Source organism: Ambystoma mexicanum, chromosome 12, assembly GCF_040938575.1.
Source record: "Ambystoma mexicanum isolate Mex_15411 chromosome 12, UKY_AmexF1_1, whole genome shotgun sequence".
Classification (NCBI taxonomy): domain Eukaryota; kingdom Metazoa; phylum Chordata; class Amphibia; order Caudata; family Ambystomatidae; genus Ambystoma; species Ambystoma mexicanum.
In genome coordinates this window covers 189,995,367-190,013,409 of record NC_090936.1, presented here as the reverse complement: position 1 = coordinate 190,013,409, position 18,043 = coordinate 189,995,367, and the positions used below count along the sequence as shown (strand labels likewise).

Sequence of the window (18,043 nt, the reverse complement as noted above, 5' to 3'; positions counted from 1 at the left end):
GAAGGGAACAGGGGGGAAGGAGGGAAGTGTCACCAGAGGCAGAGGAAAGGTGGAGACAGAAGACAGTGGTGGAAGTAGATTGGGGGGTCCAAAACAGAGTAATAGTCATTGTTAATGCAAGATGGCCTGAGGCTGTAATGTTTGTTGAGACGTAGATGGAGCGACCATTGGGAGCTAAAATGCTTTGCAGGCAGGCCTCAAGGGCTAGAAAAGTTGAAAGTCTTGCCTGACTGACCCCAGAGAATGGCAGGGCCAAAGCCTAAATACCAAAGAGAAACATGAGCTATAGGTAGAGGAGGCAAGACAGACCTTTTGGTGTCCATAGTCTAGATTCTGATGACACGGCCAAGCCCACCAAGGAAAATAAATAATACTTTCCCAACAGATTGAACAGAGGGAGAGAGAGAAAGAGACAGAGAGAGAGAGGGAGAGAGAGAGAGAGAGAGAGAGAGAGAGAGAGAGAGAGAGGATTGAGATGGTGATAGGGACGGAAAGAGGGAGACCAAAGAGAAACAGGAGCGATAGGTACAGGAAGCAAGACAGACTTGCTGGGTGCCATTGTCTAGATTCTGATGACACGGGCAAGCCCACCAAAGAAAATAAATAATACTTTCCCATCAGATTGAACAGAGGGAGAGAGAGAGAGAGAGAGAGAGAGAGAGAGAGAGAGGGCGCGAGAGAGAGAGAGGGATTGAGAGAGAGAGACAGAACAGAGATATAGGGAGATGTATGCTAGTATAGCCACGAGCCATGAGCCATAGTCCAGATTCTTAGGGAGGATCACAACCAAACCAAAGAACAGAAGAGTAGATTCTCTTTTTCTGACTCTGAGAAAAGGGAGCTCATGCAGAATCCGAGCCACTAGGGGTCATCGGGAGCAGGACCCAGAAACCAGCTTTTCTGCATCTTTCAACATTTGTGAAGGCCCAGGGGACTACCTTCATTTGTAACTTGAAGTGATCATACTTACCTCCATTATTTCATTATTTTTAATCAATAATGACTCTGTGCCCCCACAGTACAAGTACTGCATCACCAACTAGAAGAGAAAAAAATAATGATAATCAGTTGATATGAAATGCACGTTGATCACAATTGAAAGGCTTCTTTGCTGCTCAAGATGCAATCCAGCAACAGGACCAAGCATATGCTGGGATGCTGGCCGATGCACCACACATCAATCGCTCCAACTACCCATACCCAACATACATGCAATAACCACAGAAGTTACCATCCCAGATAAACATCTGTCTAGCTGAGAAGTTGTGTTTCGATGTGTGCCTTTCTAATCACTCTACTAATCAATGTATTTGTCTTTCCATTTCATGGGATCTTGTGAGATGCACCCTAGTTGTGGTACCTTATATGTTCATACAGAGAGCAACAATTGATATCAGCTATAGAAGAGGTCTGCAACCTTTGGCACTCCATATCTTTTGGACTACAAATCCCATCATTCCTAGCCATCATAGTCAATGGTGTAGGGATCCAGGGAGTCATAGTGCAAAATCTATGGAAAGCTCCAGGTTCCAGTCCCCTGATCTATATTATGAAAAAGGGGAACCACATGCAGTTTTATAGCCTTAATTTTTTCTGTAAGGGAAATGTTTCTTTGGGTGCTGAAAAAAGCAAAATGCTCAACGGATGCACCAATCCAAAGAGCAGGTGTGCTTGGCTCAGCGATTAGATCACGGCCTCACCGAAACAGTCAAAGTGCAGTGCTTGAGACGCTTTCATGATGGCATGGCAGCGCATTCAGCACATTAAAATTGCACACAGAATTCATCCTCCCACTGAACAAAGACATTTAGCTCTTTAACTAATAGTAGGTTTTGGATATTAGTAGTCAACGTTGAATAATTAACAGACGTTTTCTACAAAATTGAGTTAGCATAGCGCTAGTATTTTCATTGTGCTCTAACATGTGTGAAATCTGATCGAGGTATGGGTTTGGTTATTAAAACAAATCTGTTGAAATGACCATTGTTGGTTGCTGTGTCTTGCTGGCTGTTCTTTTCATTGGGGTAACCTCTAGTGAAGCTTATATAGGGTGCATCTTCTTTGAGAAAAGAAACTATCCAGTGATAGGTCCTATTTCATGTGACAAAAGCTCTTCTTCATGCAGACTTGAGAGCAATAAGCAGTGTGTAGGATGGCCTGCAATCGGACGTACCCATAACAACAGTTTGAGTATATGACTGTGGGTCAGACCTAGACTTTCATCCCTGTGATATATGTGAGTAAATGTATTGGGGACATACTGTAGTGTGTGAATCTAATGTTGTGATATCAGGTCATTTGTGTGAGTAGGTTAGTTAGTGAGAGTCGGCTGGCTGGTGTTTATCCCTGGAAGTTTTCCTTCATCCCTGATTGTCCGCCATTCAGGCATGGTGTGCAGCTAATAATCTCTATCTTAATGCCATCAAGACTGAGATCCTTCTCATTGGGACTCCTGCAACCTCTTTTTCTCCTACCCTCTGGCCACCCTCCTTGGGACCTCTACCCCCACCACTCTGTGAGGCCAAACACCTTGGGGTCATCTTCGATTCCGCTCTCTCCTTCACCCCTCACATCATGAACCTTACTATGAAGTCCCACTTTCAGCACCATCTCCTCTGAGGCATTCTCCCTTCCCTTATCTTCCCCCAGAAGCTCAATGACTCCAGAACTCTGGTCCTCTCTAGGCTGGACTACTGCAACAGCCTCTTTCTCAATCTCTCTCTTTCCTCCCTATGCCCACTCCAGCTAATCCAGAAAAGGGCTGCAAGACTTATCCTTGGCCTCAAGCCCAGGGACCGTATCTCTCCAGCCCTAAAATCTCTCCACTGGCTACCGGTGGCTGCAATGATCAAATTCAAGACCCTTTGCATTATCCACAAGGCCTTCTGGGGCCTGGGACCACGCTATCGCCTACATTCGCTTCCTAAATACTCCCATGCTAGAGCCCTATGCTCCTCTAATTCCAACTCTTTTTCTGTCAAACGCTTATCCAAGTAGAGAGTACGGGGGAGATGTAGGGGGGGACAGGTCTCTCTCCTCCGCTGGTGTCTCCATTTGGAACGGCCTGCCTGCCCCTTTCAGACTTGGGCCGGACCTCCTTAAGTTCCAGAAACTGCTCAAAACTCTGCTTTTTTTTCTACCGCTTCCCCTCTTTCCCTTCCCTGGTAATCACCCCATTGCTGCTATCACTGGTGGCCTGATCCTCAGGCATCTCACAGGATTCCAGGCCCTTCTTCCCAGTCGATACAAGCACCCTCCCCCCAACTGCTCTGCCCTTGCAGGCTCCTGCTTGATGGCTCTACAGCCCTCTCTTGGGAGTCGCCTGCACTAGCACTTAGCCTGAGGTTATCCTACTGGCTCCCCTTAGCACTTCCCACCCTGCCCTCCACCAGAACTTGTCCACTCCGCTGCCCCCCCTCCTCCTTCCATCCCTGTCTCCTGCACTTCTCAATACTGCACTTGCACATCCGAATACCACAAGGCTGAGTAGGACCACGACTGTACATTTACTGTTTTTGCCATTGTTATTATTCCCCCTGTTCTCTTCCCATTTAGTCTTATGGTGCTTTGAAACACAATTTCTGTTGTATAGGCACATAACAAATGCTCAATAAAATAAATTAAATTAAAAAAAATGTTAATTCCTGTTAGTGCACCTAGGGCTTTGCATGTGCGTAGTACCCCATTGTCTCTTCTTGTATTATAATTTTGTATTATTATTATCATTATTGTTATTAGCATTATTACTGTTATTATTATGGTATTTATCGCGCATGGACATAGCTCCGGGAAGCCAAGAAGGGCTTTACAAGTCATAGTAGTAAGGAGACAGTGAGGGAAGCAGAGATAAAAGGGAGCTCAGATCAGGGGAGGCAGAGGGCGAGTAATTCGTCAGTGAGGAATCTAGAAGCAACCCAGGGAGGTAACAAGGGGAGCAGATCGCCCAGTCTGAGGTTGGGTGGGGAGTGTGCATGGACATGGGAATTAGGGCGAATTAATACCTTGAAGCAGCAAGTCTTCATCTCCTTCCTGAAATGTAGAAGCAAAGGGAAGACCCTCGTGTTGACAGGGAGACGGTTCCAGAGTTTAGGGCATAGATAGAGAAGGCCTGTCGTCTGCTTCTTTCCTTCCTTCATCGGCAAAGTTCAAGCATGTACGTTACCTTACTTCTGGTGGATCATAGGCCTCCAGAGATGCCAAACATTGTCTGCAAGGTCGCTGGGGATTTCAGGGTGATGGCTGTGTAGATGATGCAGCAGAACTTGAAGTTGATAGGGCCTTGCATTGGTTGCCAGAGCAATTCGGTGAGGATTGGGGTGATGTGATCCATTTTTTAGAGTTCTTTGATGAGTCATTCTATAGCATGTATGCCACATCTCAAGGGTGCAGGGTGTTCACCATTAGGCCCACCAGAAGGACATTGCCACCATTGTGGTGGGAGGGGACCAAAGTTGGACAGAAGATCTGAACTTGTTTGCTGGGATGAAGGGCTTGATTTTTCTCAGGGGGGAAAGTTGGTACTATGCAGTTTCTGTCTTTCTTGCTATGTTTTCCTTGAAGGAGAGCTGTCCGGCAATGTAGAACCCAAGGGACTTGGCAAAGGAGGTCAGAAGGCATGCAAAGTCCTTAAGGTTCATATTGGAGAGCCAGGTCTGGATGTCAGGGTGTACAGTGTTGTTCAGTAGTAGGAGTTTGATTTTGGAGGTGATGTGCTTTAGGTAAGCATTGGACATCCATACATGGATCAATGTGAGGGAGGCTTTGAGCATGTGGATGTCTTCCACAGAGAGTATCTTTAGGTACAACTGCATGTCATTTGCGTGTTGGTGATGCAGATGTTGTGAGGAACAAGGAGGGATCTGAGGGGTTCCATGTTGTGAGGGACAAGAAGGGATCTGAGTGGTCCCATGCAAAGGTTGAAGATCAACGGGGAAGTATGCGTCCTTGCAGAACTCTACAGGTGACGACTAGAGTTGGTGAACAGAAGGAATCTATATGGATGAATTGGTGGTGGCTTGCAAGGGCAAACAGCACAAAATGAAGTCCTGATGGTCAGAACTCACCAACCAAAAAACGAATATTCCCCTTGAAACTCCAGAAAGTTCCCAATAGATGATACATTTAAGGGGACAAATGAGTTATCGCAAAGCCACCCCGAAAAGAAATGAAGGACAGAGAGGAAGCGTGAATGTGAGGGAAGTGTCAGCGAGCCATAACACATTTATGCAACATTCAAATCTCATCAATCCTCCCTTTTTGCTGTACTAGGTTGTAAGGTGAGAAGCTGCAGACAGTCCCAGATAGAGGCCTGACATTGAGATCTAGAAACATCCTCAGAAGCCCAGGTGTGAGTCTTGGCGACTTGAATAATCCAGTGGTTGATGATAAAGTGAAGAATGGCTAGCTTTGATGTGATGGTAAAAGTTTACATAAGATGCTTCTATCCCAAGCAAGTAGATTCCGCTCTCTGTAAGATTATTACACACTTCCGGTGAAGTGTGTTTCTTTAACCATGTAATACCTGGTGTGTTATGGGCATTATTTACAGTACACCATTGGAGTACAAAAAACTGATGGAATTATCATCTTTACAATGGAAAGCCTTATCGACTACTTAAGATGAAATCCCATAACAGGAATCATTGCAAAGTCTGTTTACTTTTTGTATAAAATATAGAAAAATAAACTTGCAAAGAAGACCCAAACTAATAAATGGTAGCCAAAAAACAGAAGCATATTTTCACTGCTCTGAGCCCGACCTAGTTCTGCATTTAGTTAGCGAGAAAATCCCTCCTGCAGCTTTTCAAATGTGACAATCTAACAATCAAGGCAGAAACTCAATCACAGTCTAGTGAGTTTGATGATGTGGGTTTCTCCACGAAAATTGCCTCTGTGCCTGATGTTGAGGTTGAAACTCATGGTCAACTCCAGTAGTCATCCAGGCACGGTCATCTGGACCATTCACATACCACCCTACTTTTAGTTTTCAATCTTTGGCAAGTATGCCTCTTATGCCCCCTGCTTCCCTCCAGGTGCTGCTATAACTGGGGCAGAGATGAGCAGGTGCTACACATGCTGAGGTTTGGGGTGGTACCCTACATAAGGACATACAGCTCCTTTCTCCTGGTTCAGCATATGTGATGAGGTTGAGCAGGGTCATATATTGAGAATAAGATCACACATCCAATGCCCCTTTCCTCAATTATCTCAGTCTGACACTGAGGAGTAAGTATGCAGTACACAGCTCTTTCCCCCCCAATTCTGGGTTGCATAAGATAATGAGGAACGGATAGGTGTTGAACGCGACAACATCTAATTACGACTGGATGAATACAATACGTGAAGGAAACATCAAGCCAACGAGCCACACTCTCATGTGAAGGCACAAAACTCTTCTATGGAATTATTTTGGTCACCAAAGTGGCATAAGTGCCAATTCTTAGCCAAACATGGATAGGACAAGTAGCTGAAAACGTGTTAACTTAGCATTTGGACTTCATGAATAACATTGAAATAATATCCATGTATGATACTATAGGTACACAGCACTCAAACACTTGGGATGCATGTATGGATTATTGCATAGGTAGAATTGTATGATTCCCTAATTAATAAACATGTATTAGTATTATAATGTTCCCCAACACAGCATTAACCTTACTTGGAAGATGTGGTATTTAACATAGTTAATTTCAATACACGTGTTCTCAGCAGCAGGTTTGTTGGACAATAGTGCTTTAAACCTGAAACGAAAATGCATATAATTACAAATCAATCATTCTGCATGGCTACATGGCAGTAAACACTAATCACAATAGCCACATGCACTTTAGTGAATATAATAACAGGCAACCATTTTCTACAGCGTGACACCAATACTCTGGAATTTACTGGAATCTCGCTCTCCTGATGGGGATGAGGTGCTGAAAAAATTGGCGCTGCTGAGCCAACTCAGATATGAAGGCGGGTATGGGGGTGGGGGGGGCGTCTGCTCCTGCCACATAATTTGTAATACACCCAATTGGAAACTTCCTGGCCGACTCTCTGCCTTTACTGTGCTTGCACTTTTGTTGTCCTACAGCTAAACAGCAGGCTCGAGCAGGTGCCCCTCCATTTTGAAAAATAGATATATTTATATGGCCAACAGAGGCATTAAAGAAACTAGCTATATATCTTCGCAGAAAACAGCTCCTGTAAGCTGGCACTGTACCCTAAGAGATACCCCATGACACTTGCCAGCTCCCGCACGACCAACCCTAGGTAAGATGAGTGGTCATGCCTAATAAAAGCTTTGAGGAAATGCCCATGGTGTGAAACACAACTCGGCTGATTTTTGGAACAAATAAATCACAACTTCAGATAAAATTAAGCCTTTATAAATCTGCTTTGAGTTAATGGAAGGAAAAGGTTTTCAGAAAAAGAACATTCTGGATGTGGGTTGAATGCAGAGGGCATGACTCAATCCAAGTATGTGAAATGCGGCACATTAAACCACACTAGGCAACTGCGAGTGCTAGTGTGGGGCTTCTGAATGCTTTAAATAACTAACATCGAACATGGACTTGCACATGTATTTGGTTACTGGGTGGGTGTGGGATCGCCATCATCTGTCACACTGCATTGGGAGTGAACAAGGTCTGTACAACCCTCAGGAAAGGCCATACAAGATTGTTCTCATTAGACCGACTGTGGCCTAATGCATGCGAACACATTGAGAACAGAGCAATCACCATGCTACTCTTTGCTGTTTTACACTATTTGGACCACAGCTAGTACAACTTCTGAAGATAATTCCCAACTTGCAAGACTGAGGGCCATAAACTGTGGGGATCACAATGATACCTCTATTATGGGAATATCACAGTAGCATTTCCTAAGAAGCACCTGCATTTTGGTTATTTAAGTGTTAGTTCTTGACTTCAAGTGATGCCATTTTGGAGCAGCATGGGTATAACAATCAATACATTTCTTCTGCAAGGCATTACTCGCTACTACCGTAGGACAGTGTACATTCAAGCATTTTGGTGATAGAAACATGCATTTCGAACCTCACCCCTTCTTGAACCATCTCCACCTTGAGTCCAGCCGCCTGAAGTTCAGAGGAGTCCTGAAGACCTGCCTAATGTTGGAGCCAATGGCTTCTGAGAGGTGGCCTCATCCTCGGCCGTTCCTACCACTACACCACTCACCCTCTGAAGAAGCCTAACGGTCCCATAATTCTACTCCAAACTTGGCAACCAAATAAAATATGATCAAAAAATATCACCAGAAACTAACATTACCCAGAATCGCCAGAAGCAACAAATAAAAAGAATGATAATGCAGGCATCGTGCCAACTTCGTTTTAAGATTGGGAACTGGAGACTTTTTTGTTTTTTTGTGGAATAATCATCCAAGGAAGATGTCATCAATAGGGCACTCATGTGAAGTTATGAGTAATTTAGGGCCCGATTCATGGAAATACCTCTGCGGAAAATAGGGACTTTGCAAACTACACGCAAAATCCCGTTTGTTGATTCATGGAATCGACTGTGCGGTCCTTTTTCGTACTTGGCGCATGCTTGGAACATCACTGCTTGAAGCTGACTGCCTTGCGAGAGGCACCACACAGAGCGTGGGCGTGGCATGCATAGAGGGCAGAACTCGGAAAATGAGGAAGAACAAGGGAAAATGTGGCCATTACCAGGCAGTCCATTGCACGCCCACTATTGCGTGGAACGATACGTATTCATGGATCCAAGCATGCAACCTCTCAGTGGGGAATTGTCCATGCAAAGCCCCCCGATGGCAGACGTACAGACACTTGCGCATAGGTTTCATCGTGCAGAAGCAAGATCGGCTGTCGGATTTAGAGATGCATGTATGCAGCCGGGACTCCGATCTGACTCAGGGGTGTGCGCACGCAGTGTAGCAGGGTGCAGGAATGGTTTAAGGGGGTTCGCACGCATATTTTCTGAATTTTACCAGAGTTACGATAAATTGTACGATGCTGTTGGGGTGCCATTAACAGTTACCAGGGACCCCGTGCAGGGTCCCCGAGATGCAGGCCTGCTTGAGGGGGACCCTGTGCACTGTTTGAAGGGTGCATGTATTCGTACTCGGGGAGCATGCAAAGGTAGCTGTTCTGGCTGGTTTGTGTGGGGGCATGTCGGGGGCGTTCCTGTCGCGACTTGCGTATGCGGTTACTTTGTGCAAACAATTCCATGAATACACAGGGCACGCAGAATAACATCTGTGCGCAAGATTGTGCAGTCTTTCTTGGCGTGCAGGCTTTGCAGTATGTCTGCACACTTTTCCATGAATCACACCCTTAGTCTTATGCCATAAATTAAGTAATAATATAATGCGTTTTGCTATGTTCTAGAAAAACGGACTTTGATTTGATTGTTTGCATCCAATGCAGAGCTGACTAGTGTTAAATAAATCTTACTAAACTAAAAGACCTTCAAGGAGAATGTAATAGCTTTTGTGGAAAGCTCTGCTTAATGCATCATAATATCTGCAACCTGAGGTGAGCAGATCTCTTGAGAAGTCCTAACTATGTGATTTACGTGTCCTGTGTTTAGGCAGGAGATGTCTATGATCTAAAATGTCCACCCAAGTTTGAGAAATGATATGTAAGGTACATCGATTGGGTTCCTATCTCCCGAGACAATTCTTTGTGTTGACTTTGTCGCTGGATTTTCTTTTAAAACCTTGAAGGTTTGCATTCTTATTTCTTACTGATCAACCAGAGACTCTACAGGAAATACGTATTCCAAACAGGTTTAGTTGGATGTTGCACTTGGATGACCTTCTGGTGCTCGAGGGAGAGCTTGGGGTGCAGCGATCACCCATTCACTGCACTGATATCAAGGCACTGTGATAACACATATGACTTTGCCTTAATTACTATCACTAGAAGCACTTAAAAAGATTGTCATTAGCATCCCCAATCTTCGTGCGCTGAACTAACTCTATTGATGCTTAGTGAGCATTTTCTGATTGTACATCACAGGCATTACATCAAAAGGTGCTCTTGTGAAATGAAAGAGCAAGTATGTTTAGATGCTAGTGGCCAACTACTTTGACAAGCACTTAGTAGAAGTGGTTAGTGTTTTACTGTGATACCCCTCTTCTATTACTCCTATTAGAGATGCTCCAACCCAAGAAAGGGACAGTGATAACCAAGAGGCCCTAAGGTAAGGGTCACTCGCTGATAAGAAATCAAACGTATGGGTGAAGACCTACTCCGATGCGTAGTAACCTAGCCAACGAGGCGGCTGCATGTTTAATGACCCGCAAGAGGATTAGATTAAACGCTTTTATGATTCAAAGGGGACTTCACAGAATGAGAAGAGTTGCAAAGTATGGTTCTTGAAGAAGCAGGTAGTACTTGGACCTCCACAGGTTTTGGACCAGCACGATTGTCCAATGGTGTCTTGCAGAAAGATGCTGCCATTCCGAAATGCTTGAGCCCGAGTATGATGCAATTAATAGAGTCTAGCTCAATGTAAGGGAATCACAACCAGAAGGGGACATCCTCTGAATGTGACCATAAAAAGGTAATATTAGGAGCTGGCTTCTGATAACTGCAATGATAAAATTCAAGACCCTTTGCATCATCCATAAGGCCTTCTGGGGACTTGTGAGTGGTCATTACTGAACTTTGCAGTGGGCAGCCATGCAAAACGTCCTTGACTTCAGGAGATCCGTTAACATAGAGTTAATGGAGAACTTCCAGGGTCCAAGAGATGTACCCCTTACTTTCTCAATCAGCTTCGCTAAGGTGGGGCGCACTACCAATTTAGGACTATTCCTGTCAACATTACATTGTTACTAAAATTGTGTGCTACTCTAGGTAAGGCCTTTCATGGGTATTAAGCATCCTTAACAACTGAGAAAACCCTAGGATAATTTCTAAGAGCCATTGGGTACAGCATGAGAATGGCAGAAAATGCAATGGAGCCTAAACGAGGGGAGAGGGTACTGATCAGTGATGATTAACTCTCGGGTCTGCAGGTGCTGAAGCAAGGGCACCCTTATGGACAATGGAAGGGACCTTTGTCAACAATTCTGGGGCAATGAGAAATGGAAAAGTGCTTACAGGTTGCTTTGTGAGCCAGAGGCATTTTTCTGTATTTTCATTCTTTCCAGTAAGAACGCTAAGGGCAGACTTTCGACTTAAATTGTCAAATGGCTACTGTTTGAGGGGAGGCTACTTAATATGTGCACAAATCTGGGAATCGGGTCATTCTATTTGACCCAGACATGACCTTTGCTTCACAGGTCAATGCAGTTGGCAAGGTTGTCAATCACCAAGTAATATACTCAGAAAGCTATTTTGCAAAAAGAAGGGTCGGCTTACGTTTCTGTAAAGGGAAGGCAACACAATATTTTGTTAAAATGTATAAAGAGGGAATATATTGTACACTAAATTGTCAGATTTATAATATACAAGAACGCCTTGTGGTGCTAAAGGATTGCATTCCAAATGTTCCTTATATGCAATAAAGAGCTCATACATTAACCTATCCTGGCAGCAAATAGGAGCATAAATAGAACCCCATTTGTAAAAACATTCATGTCTCATTCATACACAGAAAGGATTTCTACTCTATGCATGACATAAAAATGTCAATACATTGTCAATTAGGTTGGACACATATACATGTAAATGGTTTTTTGAAATTTCCGAAGGCAACATTTTGGAAACAGTGTTTTGCAAAATAATGTTGTCGTGGTCTTCTATTTCATAGAAACAATTGACCGACATATTTCAATGTTACGGACCCTTCGTTTTATGCCTTGTCTTACTCAGGGTTAAAAGAAGAGAAATTCTGTCATCCAGTAGGATGTAAGGTATACCACAATGAAGGCACACGTCTGTGTCTCTGGGGAATGCCATGAGGCGCTGCTTACAAAAATTTACCCAATCTGTTTTGCGACTTCATGAAATCTTAATGGTGATGTCTTGGAATGTAGGGCTGAAAGAGATGGTGGTAAACTGATCTTCTTTAACGTTTAATGTTGACATGGTGCAAAGGTGCTCAATGTTAGCTGCGAGGAATGCCTTGGTTGATGATCCCAGGCAGGGTTTAGATCAGGTGTCTGCAGACTTTGGCTCTTCTGATGTTTTAAACTACAACTCCCATCAACTCCAGACAGAATCATAGAGAGGGCTAATGAGTCATAGTCCAAAACATCAGCAGTTTCAGATCGATGCTCAAAGTTTCCTTGCCTCATGCATTGAGTTGCTGCTCCCTGTCTGAGTCAGTGTTCACTTGCTATAAGAATTCTAGAGTTTTAAGAAAACAAAATACTTGTCGAAGGGACTAAGAGGTGAGGAACATATGGCAAGAAGAGTCACCAGAACTGGTAGTATTAACTGGGGAAAATGTTTCAGATTGCTCCAAAAGTGCCTTCCTTTTCTTAATGTTCATTAAATGTTGGATGGGAAATGACCTGTGATTCACAGCACAGACCCTACCCCAGTGCACTGTACAACACATATAATGGTAAATTTGACGCGCATAATCTGCCCTTCAGCTTGAGACACAGTTTCCACTGCGCTTCAAAGTGCATAGCTTGTAATGCTCTGCTTCCAGCTTTGCTGTACTAGGTTGTGTATGCGATCTTTGCTGTTCCAAAATGTGAGGCATAAACAGACTGCTTTGAAACACTTGCAGTTTTGTCTGCTTCGCTGTGTGCACTGCCAGTGCTGCATTGTACTTCAAGAAGTGAGTGTGCTGAAGACCTATGTGCTGGAAACACCCTCTACCGCTTTGCACGCCCCACAGTCTGTCCTTCTCTGCACAGGATTCCATACTTTTAACACAGTGAGATGATAGTTTACCTCTTGATTCACCGTGTGCCTATCTTTGTGTGTTCTCTCTCCACTCACTGCAAATCAGCATGTGCGCATAGAAATATGCAATGTTCCACAGTGATGACATTATCGCGATTACCCTGCATGATTTATCTATGAAATGTCAGACGGCACAGGTACAACAAAATAAGTACCTTGGGATTCATTCAATTGTTTGTGTGTGTGATCTATATCTTTCTATCTATCTGCTTATCTATCTGCCTATCTATCTATCTATCTATCTATCTATCTATCTATCTATCTATCTATCTATCTATCGATCGATCGATCTATCTATCTATCTATCTATCTATCTATCTATCTATCTATCTATCTATCTATCTATCTATCTGCCTTTAAAAGAAGAAAAAGAAATGTAACCATCTGTTTTTTGTTGTTGTCTTGGAAAGCCTTGTGTTGCCTCCTGATAAGTGTAAATAAGCCTTTGCCTCCATCTAAATTCTCTTAGTAGTGTGAGGAGCCAGGAATGAGAAGTGAAGATAGAGGACTCATGGTGTTTGCCATACACTTTTATTAAATAATAAAGGGGTTGGAAAATGCCTCACTGTCCCTAATTTAGGAGGTATTCTCTACCTCGACCAAGGAAACTAAAGGCCTGTCGTGCCTCAAGATGATCCAAACAAAAATGTCCTGTGTCTGAAATCCTATCCTAGCCCTCACACTCTAAAGGTAATTCTAAGGTGCTATGGATAATGTTTTAGCTTGAAAAATACACAAATGAACAAGTTCAACAAAAAGGTGTTAATCCAACAAAAGTTCCAAATGTATACTGTTCACAGTTCCAGGGAATGACTCCATTCCTCTGTTTTCTCTCCACCAAAACAAAAGTTTCAAAGAATAGCCAAGTTATTTGTAGGTCAAGAAGATACCTGCCCTCTGCTTGGTGTTACAGTTTACTAGAGGGAAAATAACTCCCTTCCCAGGTCCTTTTCACGTTCAATGTAATCCAAAATCACAAGGCCATGAATCTTCCTTGGGATTCTCTGACTCAACAACACCTGGTATACACCCCTGCCAGTTTCTTTCTACATTCACTGCAATTCGCTTCATGTGCTTTGCTTTGTCTGGTATTTTCTCCTGCCAGGACTTTCTCTATGCAGTTCACTTTACACCCACTTGCCTTTGCCTGGTATACTCTCCTGCCAGGACTTTCTTCATACAGTTTGCTTTAGACACTTGGCTTGCCTGGTATACTCTCCTGCCAGGACTTTCTTTATGCAGTTCGCTTTACAAACTTGGCATTGCCTGGTATACTCTCCTGCCAATACTTTCTTTATCATACCATGCCCCTTTTGCTTCCCTTCCTGGTCTTTCCCAAGTTGGTACTGTGGGCCCTGAACCCTGTCCCACTGACTAGGGCTTCCAATGTCGTGTCTGACAGTTCTTCGCTGTCCCAACCCTTTTCCTGGGCTCACTGGTAGCTTACTTGCTCTCTCTCTGCTTCCCCCGACTCTGAATCGGTCCGGTGCTTGGTCAGCGTCCCACTTCCTTTCACCTTGCTGCAATATCCAGGGAGCTGCACAGAACATGTCGCTCACCAGGCAACCTTCATGCTCTGCCTTGCCACTTCGTCTCCTGCGCTGCCTCCAGCCTCCGTAAAACCCAGTCTCTCTGTTCGGCTTCCTCACCACAGCTGGGTAAGACGATGGCAAACTCTATACTTCTCTTACCGGCATTCTTTTACACCATGTCCGCCCAATCGGATTCTTCCAGCTATTAGACTGATGGTGTTGGTTCTCATTGGGAGTAATCATCATTGCTTCTTGCCTCTTCCTCGTCTCAGTTTTTGACATTGAGGAGTACTGTCGGTAGAGTTGTCAAGTTGTCAAAGGGGATGATGGCAGTATGCCGTTTGGGCATGAGGAATGGAGGGAAAATCCCCCAAAGGGAAATAGGGATACCATGTCTCACCTGATAATGCCATGTCATCCCCCTGAGGGGCGCCTCTCCCAATGTGGTCCTCCCTGAAATAGCCACCTGTAGGGGCAGGATCAGGTAGCAGCTGCCATCCTCTGGCCACATGTGGAGAGGCTATCTCAGGGAAAGGAGTGATGACATCATCAGATTGATCACATACCCTTTCGCTAGTGCTGCTGCTTCTTTCAGCATCTATTGGGAAACGTGAAAGGAAGTCTACATTCCCCCGATCTCTTCCTTTTCGGTGTTCTACCATGAAACAATAGGGCTGCATATCTTGGAACCAGCGCATGACTTACGCATTGGTGTGCTTACACAGGTAAATCCATGTTAATGGAGAATGATCAGTGACCAATCTAAACTTTCTGCCAGTGACATAGAATTTTAAGTATGAAACTGCCCACTTTATGGTTAGGGCCACAAGCTCAACTGTGGCATAGATCTTTTCGCTAGGATATAGCTTCAGACTGATATAAAGAATCAGATGTTCTATACCCTCATGATCTTGGGAAAGAACAACCCCTAAGCCAATATGTGAGGCATCTGTTTGTAAGATAAATTCTTTGTTAAAATTGGCCACTTTTAGTACTGGCTCACTACACAAAATTCCTTTAAGTTTGTCAAAACAGGTTTGATCTCCTATACTCCATCTTATCTCTTGTGGTTCTGCATTCTTAAGGTACTCACCGAGGCAAGAGTTAATAGAAGAATAACTGGAATGAATCATCTATAATACCCAACCAACCATAGGAAGGCTCTCAGGTCTTTCTTTTTCTTGGGTACTGGGGTTTCTTGCACAACATTCACCTTTTCAGGTTGGGCCTGAACGAGTACATTTCCTACAAAGAAGCTAAGTTACTTGACTGCTGACTGTGCCAAGTGACATTCTCTTTGGGTTTGCAGTGATGCTGGCCTTCCCTAAGGCTCTGATGACTAAATAGAGATGCTGCATATGTTCTTCCCTTGTCGTACTATGAATGATTGTATCATCGATATAAGCTCCACAAAAAGAGGAGTTTGTCCGAAGGACTTGGTCCATTAACCTTTGAAATGTGGCTGGTGCCCTATGAAGTCCAAAGGGTAAAAACTTCAATTGGAATAGTCCAAATGGTGTGGAGAATGCTGTTTTCTCCTTGTCCTCTGGATTGTCAGGCACTTGCCATTAATCTTTAGTCAGATCAATCGTGGAGAGGAAAATAGCAGCTCCCAATAGATCAATCAGGTCATCTATCGTTGGCATAGGATAACTGTAGAATTGGGACTTCAAACACTTTAACATGAACTAGGCAGTGCTGCATAATGACAGTGTTTTGAACCCTGCCAAAGCCTACGCCTCTAACATTGGAATTCCAAACATAATCAGGGAGTATATGGGGCTGGTGTCTATTACGGGAAAGCACATGCGTGATGCAGCAGTTGCATTCCCTCGCAATTACTACTCCATAGACACACACTACTGGGCTTCAATCTAAGACCCGACAATGCATCATCTCTCCATTTCAACCTATTGAGGAGTGGGATCCTTTGATCTGATATAATGTTTGTAGGAAACCTAGCTCCTATGCACTCCCTTCTAGTGTGGAGTGTTTTCAGTAGCGTTCTCGAGATCAACCTGCAGCGCAACATACTCTTTGATATATAATGGATGGTGTACAGATAAAAGGATTCCTCTGTAACAATAGACATGCCAGGAAAACATTGCATGAAGTGTATGCCAGGTATACATGCTCCACACGACTACCCCATATTTGCCCTGGTAGCAAAACAAGTGTGATGTGTTATTATACATAGATATGCCAATGTAATAAACAGCCGGTCCGTTTTATTAATTGTAAAAGTATTTATTTATGAAAACATATTTAATGCAGAAAAGAGAAAAGGCATCAGTTATACTTGAAGAATCATGTTAATCAAAAAAAGGAGAAAAGACGGTTCTATGTGATTTTTTTCGATTTTAGGCGCCTAACAAAAAACAAAAATAAAAAAAATGTATTCACCACCCACCCCCACAATTCCCCTTCTGGCGGGATTAGATCCTATTTGGGGGGGTTTCACCTGCAAACCCCCATCAATCATCCCCACCACCATTCACGCCACCCAAGACTCCCCCAACCCAACCAAACACAAACAAATACCGAACACACACACAAAGATACAAGAACACATACACATACCCGTTCCCCCTCAATACCGCTTCCAGGACTTGGCATGCCTGTCATCCCCTGTGCCCTCTTATGTGCGGCAGGGGCGTGTCACACATTGATATTGAAAGACTGGTCCGTGCGGTTACAGAGCGGTTTTTCTAAATCATTTTTTTGCTTGCTTTAAAAAAAAATGACTTATTCATTTAGGACCAGAAAAACATTGGTTATGCTTGTACAAGCATTTTTAAATACACTCAGACAAAGGGTCATTCACATTAATCAGACAACCAACTCAGATGTATACGTCTTCTGTGAGGCCTAGGCACTTCAGAGGTATAGATGGCAGAGTCACCATAGTATTGTGATGTGGTGGGTAAAGAGTCTCTAAAGGCCCATGTATGCCACCTTGTTTCAGGACTGGGCGATCAGGGTCTGTTTATAGGAGTGTTTGACCTAGCTGTGTTCACAGGACTGTGTTGTTGGGGGTAGTGCGGTCAACAGCTTTTAAGCCCTCCAGAAGGCGTTAGTGGGTACCTTTACCTACAACGAATGTTGGATATTTAAATCAGCAACCACCTGCATGAGCTTGCTCCAGCTGCTGAGGGCAATTTTTACAGAAGTTGGCTGTTGACTTCTGTTACCCGATACTAGATTGTGCAAGTTCAAGCCCCTTACAACCCTATCTCTGTAGATAAATTATCCTATCAGCCCACACTGCCACATCCTTCTCAAGCTCAATTTATTTTATGTACCAGTAGTTCCGCATTAGGTCTATAGCGCTGGCTATGTGTATTCACCAGCTCTCTGACACAACAGTATCTACTCCCTGGGAAACTTTCCTACTGCTAGATTAATTGGGCGGCATGTATAATTTAGTTTGTTCTTTTATGCATCACCGTGCTTAGCGTGATTTAAGTATTTCATTAGAATATTTGCGTAGAGGGCCGATTTATCATTTATCATGCACCATTAAATCCAGCCCATTTTAAATATCCTTCATTTCTGAATCAGGCTGCATGGTGGCAACCTTCCGTATATCTCAATCCTCTGGGCATGTGGGTGCTAGGCTTTCTAACTGGCGTTTGTCCACCAAATACATTTCATGAGCGTGTTC

At 43.7% G+C, this 18,043-nt stretch overlaps 1 protein-coding gene across 2 annotated transcripts in view; it reads right to left on the bottom strand.

Moving 5' to 3' along the window:
• Nucleotides 1-18,043, bottom strand: part of ABTB3 (ankyrin repeat and BTB domain containing 3) — an 849,439-nt gene that overhangs the window by 18,767 nt on the left and 812,629 nt on the right. For both annotated transcript variants that reach the window (XM_069628275.1, XM_069628276.1), the window contains 2 exons: nucleotides 6,662-6,743; nucleotides 971-1,039 (listed from right to left, as the gene is read on the bottom strand). In XM_069628275.1, the coding sequence (XP_069484376.1) occupies nucleotides 971-1,039; nucleotides 6,662-6,743 (151 nt within the window). The remainder of the gene's footprint in view (nucleotides 1-970; nucleotides 1,040-6,661; nucleotides 6,744-18,043) is intronic.